General features: G+C 49.9%; 1 protein-coding gene across 2 annotated transcripts; it reads right to left on the bottom strand.

Annotated features, from left to right (window-relative positions):
• Positions 1 to 323: 323 nt before the first annotated feature.
• Positions 324 to 18179, bottom strand: LOC102561272 (paired box protein Pax-8). 2 transcript variants are annotated; one of them, XM_019486206.2, is made up of 10 exons: positions 17864 to 18179; positions 4768 to 4933; positions 4369 to 4566; positions 3586 to 3674; positions 3085 to 3201; positions 2612 to 2787; positions 2282 to 2372; positions 1313 to 1411; positions 920 to 1003; positions 324 to 644 (listed from the first exon to the last, which is right to left on the bottom strand). In XM_019486206.2, exons 1-10 carry the CDS (start codon positions 17886 to 17888, stop codon positions 571 to 573), a joined length of 1119 nt encoding a protein of 372 aa, XP_019341751.1. In that variant the 5' UTR covers positions 17889 to 18179; the 3' UTR covers positions 324 to 570. The 2 variants fall into 2 exon arrangements, with proteins under 2 accessions (XP_019341751.1, XP_059586512.1); XM_059730529.1 differs by having other exon boundaries at positions 4369 to 4569.
• Positions 18180 to 18585: the final 406 nt, after the last annotated feature.

Below are 18585 nucleotides of genomic sequence, written 5' to 3' on the forward strand. Positions count from 1 at the left end.
GAGGAGCAGGGGGCAGTTCAGATCCTGGTGCCTGCTGAGGTATCCCAGTTGGGGCTGAGGATGCCAGGGTTCCCTGAAAGGTGAGGTGAAACCAAGTGGGCTCCCATGGGCACCCCCCAACCCCCAACTCATCCCCTCCCTGGACTGCATTGCCCCTCTGGAGCTGGGCAGAGAACCCAGACATGCAGGATGCAACCCCCCTCGCCCTGTGCCTCCAGAGCCACTCTAGCCATACCTTTCCCCACCTCCCCAAGCCCCTCTTCCTATTTCATCCAAACCCTTCCCTCCAGGCCCCACCCCCAGCACAGGCAGCACAGGCAGGATGAAGGGAAAAAGCCTTTATTCAGCATCCCATATGCTTGGGGGCAGGGCCAGCCAAGCCCCGCCCTGGGACAGAAGGGGGCGGGGCTCCAGCATGGGGTTGGGATGGGCAGGACACCTGGGTTCTCATCCTCTGTGCCTCAGTTTCCCCTTCTCACCCCGCCACCGCAAGGAGAGAACTCAGGCATCTGGGCTCCCAGCCCTGACGCCCCCAGTCTTCTGGGCCCCCCAGCAGTGCAGCTCCAAGTGCTACAGCTGGTCATAAGCAGTGGCAGGCGGGGGTGCGGGGGCGCGGGCAGCCGAGCTGTAGTAGTACGGGGAGCCTGGGAGGGTAGGGGGCCGTTAGGGGAGGGGCAGGGATTTGTACCCCCCCAATTGCCCCAAGGAACCCAGGTGTCCGGGTGCCCTGTCTCTGAGGGTGCAGGATGCCTGAGTTCCCTCCGTGGCGGATCGGGGGAAACTGAGGCATTGGGCCAGAGGGCGAGGGTGAGAACGCAGGCATCCACGTTCCCAACTCTCACTCCCCCTCCCCTCCCCCCCCCCCCACTCCCGCCACCCCAGAGCTGGGAGGGAATCCAGGTGGGTCCGGGGCACTCACCAAGTAGGCCAGGCCCAGGGAAGCGCCAGGCCTCACTGTAGCTGTAGGGCGGGTGGCTGTAGGCACCAGTGGGGTACTCACTGCCTAAGGGGTGGGGCATGGACCTCAGGGCAAAGGGTAGGGATGCGCACCCCACCCCTGCAGGGGGCAAAGAACCCAGGTGTCCTGGCTCCTCCCCCTCCCCCCCTGCAAAGGGCCACTAGCCCCAGAGAGAACCCAGGTGTCCAGGTTCCCTAGCCCCCACCACGACTCCACTCCCCGCCCAGGGATGAGCAGAGAAACCCAGGTATCCGGGACCCCCTCCCCCAGCGCTGGGGATGGAACCCAGGCATCCGGGGCCCTCCAGCCCTGCCCCACGGCCCCCTCAGCTGGGAACCCTGGGCTGGGCCGTACCTGCCACCATGGCGGCGATGGCGGGGGCCAAGCTGCCCTGGCCGCTGCTGGGCATAGGGGGTGGGTACCCGGGCAGGGTGGGGCCCCCCAGCTCACGCCCTGCGGGGGGACAGGGGTAAGATGGGGCAGGGGGCACCCCCAAAAGCCCCCAAACCTCCCTGAACCCACCAGCCTGGCAGAGGGAAGCACCCATCTGGGACCTCCCTGCCTGGGAACAGCCCCCACAGCAAGCATCTATCCTAACAAGTAGGCAGGGATCCACCTGCCTGGGGATCCAGTTGCTTGACATCCACCTACCCAGGGCTTCCCACAACCAGGGATCCACCCACCTGAGGATCCATTGGTTTCTGCCCAGAGATCTACCCAGCCAGGACCCCCACACACAACCAGGAATCCATCCACCTGGGGATCCAATGGCTTGGAATTCACCCACCCAGGATCCATCCACCCAGGGATCCGATTGCTTGGGATGCATCTAAACAAGGAACCCCCTCTCCCACAACCAGGGATCCACCCACTCATGGACACATTCACTTGGGATCCACCCACCTACCCAGGTAACACCTCCCCCCAGCCAGGATCCACCCACCCAGGAATCTAATGACTTGGGATCCACTTGTCCAATGACCCCACCCCGACAACCAAGGATCCCCCACAAGTAAGGACACACCCACCCAGGATCCACCCACCCAGGGAATCTACCCACCAGGGGAATCCGTGCATTGGGGATCCACCAATGCAGAGACACACCCACCTAGAGATTCCCCCCTCCTGGAGACCCATCCCCCCAGGGATCCATTCATTTATGGATCCTCCCCTACCACCAGGGATCCACTCACCCAGGGCCCTTCCCTGGGGACTGGGGGGGGGCTGTGCTCAGATGGGGCAGCTCCGTAGAAGTGGGGGGCATTGGGGGGTACATCCCTTTGGAGTGGATCCCAAGCCTCCCCCCTGCCCATGGGGGCTCACCAGGGCCATAGGTTGGGGGGGCAGCAGCAGGGCTGGGGGGGGCACGACTGTCCTCCAGGGGGCTGCTGAGCAGGGGCAGCGGGTACAGGCCCTGGGGGGGTCAAAAGGGGGTCAAGCCCCCCGGCTCCCCCACGCTGCCCCCCACCCCCAGCCAGGCCCAGCCCCCTTCAGGCCCTCCAGACTTGCCCCTACCCTCTGTGTCCAGGCCCAGCCCCAACCCCACCAGCCTCCCAGGCAGCCCCCGCCCTAGCCCCCCAGACTTGACCCTAGCCCCAACCACCCTGGCTCCTCACCCTGTCCCCATGCCTCCTGGCCAGGACCAACCCTCACCTGCTGGGCCTTGGGGTGTGCAGGGCTGGTGTATGGCTCGGGGGCCGGGGGCTGCTGGAAGCCACAGGCTGGGGTCTCCAGAGGGGGTGGCACCAGGGTGTCGGGGCATGGGGGCTTGCGGGGGTTAGTGCCCCCTCCCGGGGGGCCCAGGCCCAGCCGGCAGCCCTCTTCCTCGCCTAAGGAGGAACAGGCTATCAGTAACCCCCACCTAGTCCCCAACAGCTCCCCTGGATGCCCCAGATTTGCTCCACCTCCACCACTGGCCCCCACCCAGTGTCTGCAGCCCCCAGATCTCCCCAGCCCCACTGCTCCCAGTCCTGCAACCCCCCCGGCACAGACCTCCCAGGACCCCCCAACCCCACTGCCTACAGCCTGCCAGAGCCTACCCCCACCAGGGCCTGCAGCCTGTCAGATCCCCCCAGCCCCTCTCAGAGCCCCAAACTCCCCAGCCCCCTTCCCCAACTGCCCCATACCCCATCCCGGGGGCTCAGGCTTGCGCTGGCTGGTGGTGCTGAAGCCCAGCAGGCCAGTGATGGAGTAGCCAGCATCCGAGGGGGGTGACTCTGGGGGGGTCACAGCCGAGCTGGGAACTGAAGTACATGGTGGGGGGCAGATGCGCCTGAGCCTGGGGTGGAACCAGGCCAAGACCTGCTCCCACAGCAGGGATTGACCCAGGGGGCTGTCAGTCATCCCCAGGGGAGTGAGCAGGATTGGACTCTTGTGTTGGCCAGAAACGTGGTGCTCTCCCCCTCCCCCCGTCCTCCAACTATTTGGGGCTCTTGTCTCAAAGCCCTGTGGGATACAGGCCTCCAGACCCACCACCTCCATTGCCCATGATGTCAGGGGCTGACTGTGTTTCGCAGGATGCCTTGCTATAGCAGTGGGTGGATACTCATGGGGCACTGGGGAAAGATGGGGTCCAGCAGGGGTGCCCCATGACCCCACAACCTCCCCGTGACCCCAGAGTCACTCACTGAGGCTGTGGCCAGGGCTGAGGGCCTTGGCAATGGTGCAGTTCTCCATGGGGAGGTTGAATGGCTGCTGGACCTTGGTGCGGATGATGCTGGGGTGGAGTAGGAAACACAGCAGTTCAGCCAGGCCCAGCACATTCATGTATGTGTGTGCTGGCATCCACGTGTACACAAACACGCATAGGTATATGTGCATGACTATACAGGGGCATGAATATTTGCAGCCCCACACATGTGCTACACATAGGTATGTGCAGGTTTAAATTCATGTGCACATGTGTTATATGCATATTGATACATGTACGTGTAGGGGGAGGTGGGACCAATGGGTGTGTGCTATAGACTGGTGTGTGGACATGTTGCAACCACATGTGCATGTGCTACAAGTGTGCAGGTTTGTATGCATGTGTATGTTACAAGCATGTTGGTACATATGTATGTATGGGTGTTTGCCACGTGTGGACACAATGTGGGGGAGGGGTCTTCAACATATGTGCATGTGGGGGTGAATTGGGCATGTGCAAGGGTGAGGCCTTCATGCACGGACACCTGTGTGGGTACACGCGTCGTGTATGCACACATACACGCATACAGGTGTCTGTGCACACACATGGCCTGAGGTCAAGCAGGCCCTGCCACTTCATGCACACCTGTGCGTACACGTGTGACCGTGTGTGCACCAGCACATGTGTAAGGCCTGCCAAGAACCCTAGGGAGCTTCCCAGGGCCCAGGACTGCAGGCTGGGACGACTCCCCCAGAGGACAGGGGAACTGGGGAGTCCGCACCGGTTGATGGAGCTGACGCTGGGCACGGTGTCGCCATCGCACACGCCCTCGGCCAACAGCCGGTCACGGATCTCCCAGGCGAACATGGTGGGGTTGTGGCGCTTGTAGTCTCCAATCTTCTCCACCACCCGCGGCGTCGCCACCTTGGGCTTGGAGCCCCCAATCACACCCGGCCGGATGCTGCCGGTCTCGTAGTACCTACTCCAGGACACAAGGAGATGCCGCCCTGGTAAGCTGGGGGGGTCCTGGGGGCCAGGGGCCTAGGGGCCTGTCTGAAACTGAGGCATGGCTGGTGGGGAGTGGAGGTTAAGAAACCAGGCACAGAATGTGTGGTACAGAGCTGAGCCTTAGGAAACTAAGGCATGGCTGGCGGGGGGGCAAGGGAGGGACCCCCGTTACCTGCCCAGGATCTTGCTGACACAGCCGTGACTGACACGCAGCTGCCGGGAGATGTCACAGGGCCTCACCCCCTGATGGGCCAGGTCCACGATGCGCTGGCGCACACCAGCAGGCAGCGGGCGCCCATTCACAAAGGCTCCGCCCAGCTGGTTCAGCCCTCCATGGCCTGCAGGGAGGAGGGAGGGTCACCAAGAGGATCAGCTGGGGCTCGAGGGGGGAATCAGGGAATCAGGAGCCCCAATGGGTGCACATGCTGAGTTTGTACATGTGTGCAATATCTTAGTCCCACAAGGACCAGGCCCACCTGGGGTTGGACCAGCCTTGCTGCTCTCTGGGGTCTAATTACATGTGTGTGCAAGTATGTGGCATGTGGAAGCAGGTGGTGTGGGACAGATAGATGGCCCATGGCCCCCACCCCTTTGCCTGCAGGGGGGACAGGGAAGGGCAGGGTGACCACTTAGCTGAATCAGGCCACAGGGCATTGGATCGGGGCCCTACACCCCTGCCACCCCCTCCCCTCCCCCACCAGGCTGTCACCCCCTCCCCTCGTTAGTCATCAATGCGGCAGTGCCAGTAACGGCTCCCTTGGTGCTATTAGCAGTGGCCCAATTTCCCTTCTCTGCTGCTAGTGATTCCCCACCTCCCTCCACTTCCCCTATTAATCTGCATCTTTAAATTAACTCCTCCCTGCCCAGACTGGAGGCAGCTGGCAGATGCCCTGCTTGGGGTGGGGACCCACAGAGAAAAAGCCTCCTCCTGGGGCAACTGTATTGCCCCCCACCACTGCACCTGGGTGCCCCCCAAAAATTCCACGGCCTCATTGGTGACCATTCACCTCCTGGGAAGTCTCCGTGCTGTTCCCTCCCTGACTAGGCCTCAGCATCATCCCAGCCCCACCCCACATACCACCCACATTCCCCAATGCCCCAGCTCCTAGCAACTTCAGAGCCTCACATGAGCTCTTGGTCAGCTCTTTGTGAACTCTTGGATGCCATCATCCCAGCACCCCCATCACTCACGTCCCCTGATGCCTTAGCTCCTGGAGACCATGGAGCTCCACACAACCCCTGGCCAGCTCTTTGCAAACTTTTGGATGCAATCATCCCAGCCCTGACATCACCCACATCCCCTAAAGCCCCAGTTCCCAGTGACCCCAGAGCCTCACATGAGCCCTCAACTGACTCTGTAAACACCTGGATGCCATCATCACAGCCCCCCATCACCCATGTCCCCCAAAATCCCAGGGAACCATAGAGCCCTTGGCCAACTCTTTGCAAATGCTTGGACACTGGCTTGCCTGGCCAGCTGGTTTCATGGCTTCCTCCCATGGGATGTTACCCTAATTGCAACTCCTTTGGCTCCCAGGAGCCTTGATGTCACTTTGGTATTATTGTTAACGAGATAATTCCCCACTTTGACTGGAGCTTTATCGGAGAGCTCTTTGTACAACTCCAAGCACCCTATACAGCCTGGCCCCATGACATCGTGAGCTGGGCCTTCTGACATGACAGTACCCCCTGTGTCATCACACCCTATCACCTCCAGGGTTGGACTGGGGTACCCCGTGCCAGGCACTGTACAAACCCAGACCCAGTGTGGGATGGACTGCTAGAAGGGGAAACTGGGGCCAGGAGCTGAGCTGGGACGTGTGGAGGACAGCATGACTCTGGCCATTGGGGCAACAAGGAAAGCCCTTCAATCCCTGCATCATCTATTTCTTTTTTTGCGCGGGGGGGTCTGATTGCAAGATATAAGCAGCCCTCCCTCTACACTAGGCAATGAGGGGTTAAATACCTCCAAGCCCCTCCCTTCCCAGCAGCCCCCCACAGCAGCCCCTAGCTCAGCTGCTTCCATCCCAGAGTTTATGATCCAGCACCAAGCAAGGGGGAGCTGGGGGAGACTGTCTCTGCCGCAGAGATGGTGGGGGCTAGGAGAAGACCCCCAATTTCACCCTCCAGCTTTAAGACCCAGGATCAGGCCCCCTCCCCCCCCCGCCCCCCGCAAGCTTAGGATACCCCCTAAGATCAAAGTCCCTATTAAACCAACAATCATCACCCTAATAGATTTGGGAGCCAGGAGGGGGGAGCTGTGGGCGACCAAGGCCTGATGAAATGCTGAGTTCGTCAGGCGCAACGGCGCCGATTTCCCCTTGCTAATTAACGGCGCTCACGGCGCCGTGACCGCCTAATTTCACGCACCCCCGCAGCCAGCGAAGGCGCCTTTGTCTTCCCGTCTCAAGACTCCTCCTCACCCCCCCAAACCCCCCCGTCAAATCAGGCTGGATTTAACCCCCTTCAGGGCTGGACACATTACAGATTTGTCCTGGTTTAACCTGCGGAGGGGTTAAACCAAGCCAGTAGCTAGGCCCGGGGACAGTTTATGAGGATCTGGGGTAATATTGGGGGACAAAAACCCAGCAGGGAAATAAGGGGGTGGCAACTAACACAAGTCAGTGCTGTGGATACAGTTGTCCGGCCTTTCCACTCCAAAGTTCATAAGCTACCTGATTCCTACTTCACTCCGTAGGCATTAACGACCCTAAATAAACTGGCTTTTCTTCTGCCACCCCATTAAAGGAGGCATGGAGAAGGGCATCGCCAATCCACAGCTAAGCTACCTCATGCCTGCTCAGCTCTTCAGTCCAAAGCATAAACTACCCAATTCCTGCTAAACAATTCACTCCCTAGGCGTTAACAGCTCTAATTAAACTGGCTTTTCTTTTGCCATCCATTATGGGGGCAGCTCCATCCCATGGCTCATAAGCTACCCTGCTCCTGCTAAACTCTTCACTTCCCAGGTGTTAACCGTAATGAAGCCAGCTTTTGGTCTGTTCATTAGGGGAAGCATGTAGAAGGGCAACTAGGGGAGGAATCAGAGGCTCTTAAGGATGATAGCTCATGCCTCCAAAGGAAACCTCCTTTTAATCCTCACCAGTGAAAGAAACACTGTCCTTGGATAATTTTTTGACCTGGCTTGATGAATCCAGCTGGGTCAGGAAGGAGGTGCCAAGCAAGGGGGAAAGAGGTCAGCTCCAGTCTGGAGTGATTCCTGGCTTTGTGGGAGGTGGCTGTGGGGCTGGGCAGAGTCCAGAGCCCAAGTTGTTAATCGTTAATGACAAATTAATGGCTTCAATGACTCAGTCAGCACCTCCCCTGCCACCCAGGCATGGGTCTAGGGAGCCAAGAGGGGAAACTGAGGCAGGAGAATAGGCATGCCCTGGTTAGACTGGGGATGAGGCGGGGTCAGGAGTAGGATACAACAGTAGGGATAAAGCAGCCATAACATCATGGCAGGCTGGGTGGCATCATAGTTTCAGGGGTGTTGTGAGGGAATCTTGTGACATCATGCCATGACATCACAAACAGACTCATTGCCCCAGACACACCCCAAGGCCCTGCTAGGGATACAGGTATCATTCCCACACCCCCTGCAGGCACTTGCAGCATCTCTGTCAGCGACACACTGGGTTTGCAACTGGTATAGGGGCCAGCAGACACATTTTGTGCCAAAGCATAAACAGGGAATACAACTGTGTGTCTGCATTATACATCCATAAACAATGAAGCTGTATACATGCCTATGCACTGATTTGTACATACACACACACAAATATATATGTATATACACACACACACGCACTGTGGTACATCCCTATATATGCCTATGCATCCATTATATATATATGCATATACAGTAAGGTATAAACCCACGCATCTCTCTCTTTTTTATGCCTAGATATTAATTTCCATATATGTATATGTACTGTGTTACATGCATAAGCAACAATTATATATACACACATATGCACCACTGTACATTCTGTGTGTGTGTGTGTGTGTGTGTGTGTGTGTGTGTGTGTACACCCCCCAGGCACTGATTATAGATTTGCATATGCATCAGGTTATACAATGTCTGTGTGCATAATTGATGTATATACTAATATACTTATGCACCATAGTATATGCATCAGTACACACACGTACATGTGTATGCCTTGATTATACGCACACATATACACATGCATATGCACCATTATGTATCCATCAAATTTATTATATATGTATTAACCATACATGCACACACACACCGTATAATGGATGCCTGTGTGCATGCTATGGTGTGCATGTGTGTAAATATATAATCAATGCATATACAATATATATACAGGTGCACTGTAGTATATGCTTAGGCATTACTATATACATACACAGGCATACACATGCATATGCACCATGATATATGCATATGCACTGAATATACATGTAGAATAATAGAAAATGAGCGTTGGAAGGGAACTCAAGAGGTCACATGTAGTCCAACTTTTGCTTAAAGCAGGACCAGCCCCAACTAGATCATCTCCACCAAGACTTTGTCTAGCTGGGTCAAAACCACTAGGGATGGAATTTCCACCACCTCTCCAGGGAACCTGTTTTACTACCCTCCTAGTGAGAAAGTTTTTCCTAGTATCTAACCTCAATTTCCCTTGCTGTAACTTGAGACCATTGCTCCTTGTTCTGTCATCTGCCATCAGTGGGAACAGTCCAGCTCCATCCTCTTCATAACTACCCTTCAGGTAGTTGACAGCTGCTATTATATATATTAGCTTATGTGTGTATATGCATAGATATATAGGCATGTGTGTGTGTACACACGTACATACACATATGTGCATATATGAATATGTATCATTATATATGTATATGCACCACCATACAGATAAAACATGCATGCTCTTGCCGGCAGAACCATCACAGCCAGATGAAGGACACGTATCGCCCTATGGCTCATCTCTCTCCTCTCCATCCATTATGGTTGTAAAATACATTCCCTTTCTTGATCAGCCTGGCTTCACCCTGCCTCACACTCCCTTGGGCAAATTGCAAATCACACCACACGCATGGAGAAGCGTATCTCTGTTTGATACACACAGCAGAGCTCAGAGGTGACCAGAGAGCTCAGAGGTATCCCAGTTTCTGCTCAAGCTAATTTACAAGGTACAAGCTCCCCTCAGCCTCCTGCCTGTCTTCAGACTGACATGGCCTCTCTCAACACTAGTAACATAGATCATGCCTCTACATGCTCTGTATATATCAAGCCTTACACGTGTGTAGTCATTTTGCTCCCACCGCCCCATGCTTGCACTTGGGAAAATTACACACACACACACACACACGCACACACACTCTGTAGATAACACTTTAGACATCACTAAAATGCATTAAACTACATTCATTTCCATACTTCACACGTGTATATGTAAAGGATGGATATACAAAGCATAGTTTCACATACACAAAGGATGTACTGGGATCTTCATCTTCAAGTATGCAAAGTATATCTTCATATATGCAGAGAAGCATATATAAAGATTCATATATGCATGTTTGTACCCAAGGTAGGAGGTATGTATATAGGTTTTATATACAGCACGTGTGTGGGTGCAATATATATATGTACTCACATGCATTTATATACACAAACATATATGTGTATATATATCTATACACACACACACATACATATATATCTATACACACGTGTATATGTATACACATGTATATAATAGATCACTACACAGAGGATAGAGAGGATAAAACACATGCTTCTGTGGATAACTTCTATGTATAACAAACTAAGCAAAGCAAACTGGTACAGACCCCCTTGTAAAATACACCTCCCCGCAACTCAGGCGCACACACTGTGAACACAAGGTTTGCAGATGAGGGTGTTTTATACCTTTATAAATAATGCTGACACATTCACTCCTCTGTATGTGTGCGCAAGGACACGTCTATGGATAACTGTATGTATATATAGCATATATGGTATATTATATTAATTACATTATGTTATAATTATGACATCACTTCATTAATTCAATATAATTATAGCACACTGCCTTCATTAGGTTATGTCATACATTATGGCATTATTGAATTAATTCAATGTGTTATAGTTATAATGTAATCAATACACTATATGTTATACATTATGACATAATGTAATGTGCTATAATTATTACACTAGGTCATTAATGCCATATATGCCATGCATTATATCATTATGTAATTAAATTATGTAATTAATTCATTTTGTAATTAATTCAATATTTGTTATACATTACGGCCTAACATAATCAATGCAATATATGCTATGCATTACATCGCACTGTATTTTGTCTGCATCTCATAGCCAAATATAGTTGGGTATGTTTCCCATACATATCTACACTGTGGACAGACAACCTCCAATTAATATAGATTAATATGCAAATGACACATGCAAATCTGTGCTAAATTACAGCGCTGCCAGAAGGTACCTATTAGCACCTCTAAGAAGCCCTGTCCAGGTTATTAATTTAACCTTCATTGCCAGGTCCAGTCCACAAGGCCCCTCTTCTGACCCCCCAGCCTCAGTAGAGGCTGGATCCCTTTTCTTGTGGTCACTGCCGCTACCCTGATCCCCAACCCAGATCCCATTAAAGCAGCTCCACTCTAACAGGGACTTGTTTCCCCTTTGTAATTAATTAAATTCTCCTCACCCCCATCTCCCAGAGTGGGTGAGCTTAGATTTATAATGAGATGATAAAGAAGCAAAAAGCAAATAAATTAAAAAAATAGAGAAGTCTCCATCCAAATCCACTACAGCCCATCCATCACGGCAGCTACCAAAGCCTGAGAAGCTGGGATTCAGCAGCTGACCATCTTCTAATTAACTTTCAGAAGTTGGGGGGAGACCCATCTGGACCAAATAATCTCACATTCAAGCCAGGAGCTGTCCAAGACCTGTTCTCTGCTGTCTGGAGAAAGATGAGACATGCATGCCACCATCCAGAAACACACCAAAAATCAGGGGTTTCTCGCCCCCCAAAAAGTACTGGATTTTTATTAGTTCTTTGGAGGCCTTTAAAATATTCTCCCCACCCAACAATGGGAATCTTGCACTGAGAAATCACTTGTGTTCTAACTGGGCCAGGCTGGGATCCACATTTGGTTTCATTAAAGATGCCCCCCGCCCCCCAACCTACAAGACATGGGACCTCCATCCTGCCAGAGTCAGGCACTAGAAAGGATCCCGGCAGAAGAAGAGACAGCCAAAGTCCAACACAGTGCCATTAAAATCCCATTAATAACCTTTTCAGGGCCTCACTGAGGGTGGAAATCTAACCAGTGGAGTGGATCTTTCTGTAGACAAAGAATATGGGGGGGGGGGGGGTTATGCCCAAGAGAATCCTGATTTTGAGAGGAATTAAGTTGTTTTGTTTTGGGGGGTGGGGGTAAATTTGTTTCAGTTTGGGGGGGGGGGTTCCCCTCAGGGAAGGGAATTGGAAAACACCTTGGAATGAGACCAAAGAGCCCCAAAATGGAGTCTATGTTTTTGACCAGCAAGAACCAAGGCAGGTGTCAAAGTTGAGGGGCTTTCAGTAGCTGTTGAAGTTTGAGGCAAGTGGACATGAAAGAAAAAGTAAAAAACCCAGAGGCTAAAAATCAACCTCAAATCAAAACCCTAGAAGGTAAAAAATAAATTGGAAAAATACTAATTTATTTTTAGAACATTTTTATATAAAAAAGGTGATTTTTGCAACATTTTTCCTATCAAAAGGTCTATTTTTCAGAATTTTCCTATAAAAAAGTGGGTTTTTGTAATTTTTTTTTCTATTAAAAAGTGCATTTTATAATATAGTTTCCTATTTAAAAGTTTTTTGGAACTTTTTTTCCCTATTACTGTACTTTTTAGTGTGAAAACAGGTTATAAAAAGCACCTTTTTCATAGAAAAAGCAAACATATTAGGAAAATGACCTTTTCCATAGACAAACATGATACAAACAAGCATTTAATAATGAAAACATATTTTTCCTATTAAAAAGGGCCTTTTATAACCTGTTTTTCCTATTAAAACATGTTATAAAAGGCCCTTTTTAACAGGAAAACCATGTTTTCATTATTACAAACTTTTTTGTGATGTTTTTCTATTAAAAGTTTGATTTTTCTAACATGGTTGTTCCTATGAACAAGAGTATTTTATAACCTGTTTTCCTATAAAAAGTTTTGTGTAACAAGTTTTTCCTATTACTTTTTGGTATGAAAACATGTTATAATAAAAAAGCATGTTACACAAAACTTTTTGATAGGAAAACAGGTTTTTAAATGTTATTTTCACAAGAAAAACAATGTTAGAGGAATCAACTTTAACAGAAAAACTTATTACAAAAATACACTTTAACAGAAAAACATTACCAAAATGTGTATTTTTGTACTGTGTATTTTTTATTAAAAAGTACATTTTATAACATATTTTCATATTAAAAAGTGCACTTTGAGAACAAGTTATGAAATGCACTTTTTATAGGAAAAACCATATTCCAAAAATACACTTTTTAACAGAAAAATGTATTCCAAAAAACCTTTTTATTATGAAAACGTTATAAAAAGGAACTTTTTAATAGAAAAAATCTGTTCCAGAAAACCTTTTTAATAGAAAACCATGTTACAAAAAATGTTTTAACCATGAAAACTGGTTTTAAAATGCATTTTTTAATAGGAAAAACATGTCATTATTAAAAGCTTTTTGTAACATTGTGTTCCTATTAAAATTTATTTTTCTAACAAGATTTTTCTTATTAAGTGCATTTTATAATCTGTTTTCATGCTAAAATGTAATAGAAAAACATGGTACAAAAAACGTCATAATGGGAAAATATGTTATAAGACCATGATACAAAAACATCTGTCTTAATAAGAAAGCGTTAAAAATGCACTTTACCAGAAAAACGTTACAAAAAATAATGTATTTTTGTACCATGCTTTTCTTATTAAAAAGTTCATTTTATAACCTGTTTTCATATTTAAGATTATTTTTCTAGCATATGTTACAAAAATCCACTTTTTAATAGAAAATTATGTTCCAAAAAAACCTTTTTTATTATGAAAGCATATTAGATGTACTTTTTAATTAAAAAAAATGTTACAATGAAGTTTTTACTATGAAAACAGGTTACATGCACTTTTTAATAGGAAAAACATGTTTTCTTTACCGAAAAGTTTGTTGTAATGTATTTGTCTCTTACAAAGGTTATTTTCGTAATGGATTTTTCCTGTTCAAAAGTGGTTTTATAACATGTTTTCATAGGGAAAAAGCTTATTTTTTTCTGAAAGGGTTTCATATAAGAGTTTATTTTTAAGATGGTTTTATATCTTCTAAAAAGCGCTTTTCCCCATATATACACTTGTTCTAAAATACTTCTATCTGGATACAAACCTGCTGTAAAATACACTTTTTCTCTTCTAAAATACCCTTTTTATACAAACTTGTTCTAAAAGAAGCGTTTCCCCCATATACAAATCTGTTCTAAAATACCCTTTTCCAATGTTTACAGACACACATATCCACACACACACATAGTCATGCATACACACACGTGCATATAGACTTGCATATACACATGGACACACACATCCACACACATACATGCATATAGCCGTGCATATACACACACAGAGGCATACACACATATCTACACACAGACACACACATATCAACACACAGGTGTGCACACACACTCACATCCATACATGCACATACACACATGCACACATCCATGCACATGCATATATCCAACACACAGAGATCTCCATTCATATGCATGCGTGCATGCATACACATATACACAAGCACAATCACTTGATTTCCAAACAGGTATGCATATATATCAAATGCTTCCTTTAGAGCCCTTTTTAACAGATATAACGCTGTTTCTCCTTTTTAGTTTGTTAGTTCTTAAGGTTAAAAATAAGAATAAGAATGAAGAATAACCAGCAAATTAAACCCTTAACAAAAGAGAAAAACCTCACACTAAACAACCCAGAGGACCAGAAGGAAGGATTTGAATATCTTCCATCCGAAAGCTCATCTAACTCTATCCCGATAACATAGGGCAACCAAGTTTTATTAGACTAGCTAAGACTTCCTTGCTTCTCTCATCCTTCCCGGGCTATCACAGCAACAACCTCACTCTCTTACTAGAACAAATTCACATTGGGGGGGGGAAAAATCACTTAAAATGAAAAAAGAGGAAAAGCTAAAAACAAAACCTCCAGGCCAAATATTAATTGTGAATAATCAGAGAGTTAAAGAACTAAAAAATAAATAAATAAAAAATGTTGTAGCGGGGAGGCAAAGAGGTTTGTGGGTGAGAGGTCTTCAGGGACAACTGTCCCATCAAAGCCATTGCCCCACCAAACTCTTTGCCCCTCCTATATTTCCTGGACTGTCGGGGCTAGACGGTCTAAAGAAAGACCCTCAAGACCAAGCAGCTGGACACAGACTGAAGTGCAAATCCCTTCAGCACTAAAGAAAACCAGTATCATAAAAAGAAAATAAATCCCTGAAATGAACTAAAAAAGCCCTAAAAGCTACCCCCCAGAAACAAGCCCCCCCACAGACTTCCCCTAAAATCTTAAAAAATCTCTAAACACTACAGACTAAACAACATTAACATCTAAAACACCCTGAGAGCTGAGAATTAACCCCCCCCCAAACACTAAAATCCTCACATGCTAAAAACCCCAGGCACTAAAAAATACCTGAAAAGGAGCTAAAACCCCCAAATACTAAAGCACCCTGAAATCTAAGAGGTAAAAAACCTGAAGCACTAAAACACCCTGAAAATTAAGAGCTAAAAAGCCCAGGTGCTAAAAAATAAAAACAAACAAAAAAGCTCTCATGAAATCTAAGAGCTAAAAGCCCCAAACACTAAAACACCCTGAAATCTAAGAGCTAAAAAAACACCCAAGAATTAGAAAAGCCCCTGAAATTTATAAGCTAAAACCTGTAGGCACTAACCCCACCTAAAATCTAACATCTAAAAACCCCAAATACTGAAAAACCTTGAAATGTAAGACCTCAAAACTCCGAATATAAAAACACCCTTAAATCTAAGAGCTAAAACCCCAGGCACTCGAACACCCTGAAATCTAACAGCTAAAAAACCCAAGGCACTAAAACAAATCCTGAAATCTCAAATCTCAACAGCCTTCAAATTTAGGAATCAACAGTCCTTGTTTTCAGGGGGTTTCATATGCAGGGTTTTCTAGTCCCTAGATTTCAGGGGGTTTGGTGTTGATGGTTTTTCAATTCTTAGATTTCAGGGTTTGTGTGTACACATATTTTGGATTGGGTTTTTTGTTTGTTTTTTTAAGTGTTATGGGGGGTTTACCTTCTAGATGTCAGAAAATCCTGAAATCTAACCCCCCTCCCCCCCCAAATCTGGGATCTAAATGCCCCATCCCAGACACTAAAACCCTGAGATCTAAGAACTGGAAAATCCTGAAGACTTAGAAAACCCTGAAATCTTAGACTTGAAAAACAGTGAATGCTAAAAAAACCCCCTGAAATTTCCACAACTCTGAAACCTAGGACTTTAAACCCCCTCAACACAAACTCCAAATTCAGGGGGTTTTAGGTCCTAGATTTTTAGGGTTTTAGTGTTTAGGGTGTTTGTTATTCAGTTCCTAGATATCTACAAACCCCTAAAATCCAGGAACTAAAAACCCCCAAACACAAATCCCTGAAATCAAGGAACTAAACCCCCCCCCCTGAAATATACCCCCCCCTCCCAAATCTAGGAACTACAAAGCCCTGAAATCTGGGATCTGAAACCCTCTGAAATCGAAACCCTCCTGAAATGTAGGATCTAAAACTCCCTGATATCTACTCCCCCACAAACCAGGAATTCAAAACCACTCAAGATGCTGAGCTAGAAACCCCAAACAACCTCCACTAAAACCCAAACACTAAAAACACCCCCAAACCAAAGAACTAAAAAAACCCCAAACACAAAACCCCCTAACAATCTAAACACTGACCCTGCCAAAACTCTTCCCCTCCCCCCCCAAATTTAAAAACCAGACCCCTTTAAACTCTAAACCCCAACAACTAACCCCCGCAACCGAAGCTAAACCTAAACCAACCCCTCCTGGCTCAGAGGGTTTCCTCCCCAAGCTGGAACAGCCTATATCCCCCCCAAACTCAGACACTTTGTGACTCTGCATTTTGATCCGAATGAAGCGACCACACGGCGCACATTACCCCGGCTCAAGCAGGAACTAGGCAGGAAGGAAGAAGCCTGTTAAGAACTAGACCTGGGGTTTATGACGAGTTTTACGCCTTCGGGCATTGATCGCGGGCAGACATTTATTCCGGCAGTTTAATTAATCCGAATGAGCCCCGGGTTTGGGGAGGAGAAGTGGGGCGGCGGGCAGATGCCACGAGGGAGGGAATCTGCGCTGGGAGAAACTACCATTAGGGCGCTTGCTTGTTACGGGATGCGGCGGGTCAAGGTGATGGGAGGCAAGGGGGTGACACTGACTCGGACCTCCCCCCCCCCGCACCCCAAAATAACCGGGATCAGAGCCCCGTGGTGGTCTAGGAGTGGGTGGATCCGTCTGACAGGTGCCAATTCTATTTACACCCCAGCCTTGCAGGGGGAGCAGGATCATGTAGTTTGGGCAACACGCCTAGCACGCTTAGCAACACCTCCTGACACACACACACACCCCGCCCCAGAGCCACCAGCCAAGGGGCTGCGGATACACGCGTGGGGAAATAAACCCGTGGGATCGACCAGTTCCCCAGTTAGCAAGAAATAAAAAAGGGGGAGAGGATTCCTACTGGGGGTACAAAAAGATTCACAGCCCGGCTATTGAGCACGCCACACACGTGTGTGTGCCTGCATAGCCCACGCGGGATCCACAGCCCCCCACACCCTGGGGAACCTGGGGCAGAGGGGACACACGGGCTCTCCCGGCGCAGAGAAACCCCCTCCCCACTGGGCAATGGCGGGGGAAATTGACCAGAGAAGGGGTGACACTGACCAGGAGCAAGGAGTGAAATTGACAGACGGTCGGACCCACTGCCTCTCTTAACCCGGTGTAACCCCTCCAGGCCCGGCCACACGGAGGGGCCAACCCCGGGGATCTCCGGGGTGTGGGCGGGGGGGAGGGGGAATCCGACCCCTGCCCGGTTTTCGACCCCCCCCCTGCAGGAAGCAGCGTGGGTCCGCCCGTGGGAGGGGGCCAAGCCGGGGCAGGGGCTCACCTGAGCGCAGGCTGTTGTGGGGCATGGTGTGTCCGCAGCTGATCCGGCAGACGCCTGGCGGGGGTGGGGGGGGAGTTCCCCAAAAGCCTCGCAGCCCTGAAGGGGGGGAAGAGGACAAAGAGGGGGACGGGGGCCGCAGACCCCCCACTCCCACCCCCGGCTGGAGGGGCCCCGATCCGGGGCGTGGATCCTCCCCCAGCCCTTGCCCCGCGGTACCTGGCGCAGTGTGTCCGCGTCGCGCGTGGGGGGCGCGGGGGGCGCCGGCGCCGCCTGCACCTGGACCGGCCCGGGAGCGGCGGGAGGGTTTTGTACCCCGGAGCCCCCGGCCCCGGGGAGGGGGGGGCGGGGCGGCCCGGGGGGGGGCGGGGGGTCACGGCTGAGCGCGCCAAGAGTTAAACGGGAAGGGGCGCGGGTGGGTCCCTGCGCGGCTCGGACCCCCAGGAAAGCAGCGCCCCCGGTACAGGTGTACCCCAAGGAGACACGCGTGTACACGTGGGGGGGTGCGTGTCTGCAGCACCGCGGGGGGGAGGGGAAGGGAGGGGGGTACGGAGATCTCATCTCAGCCCCATTTCCAGACCTTCCCCATACTCAGTGCTCCCAGTTGCGCCCCCCCACCCCAGTCTGTCCAGAGCCGAGCGGGGTCTGCTCTAATCCCGCTCCCCTCCTGGGACAGACCCAGGCGTCCGGCTGCCAGCCCCGGTGCATCACACTGCTCCCCCTGC

Source organism: Alligator mississippiensis, chromosome 7 (assembly GCF_030867095.1).
Source record: "Alligator mississippiensis isolate rAllMis1 chromosome 7, rAllMis1, whole genome shotgun sequence".
Classification (NCBI taxonomy): domain Eukaryota; kingdom Metazoa; phylum Chordata; order Crocodylia; family Alligatoridae; genus Alligator; species Alligator mississippiensis.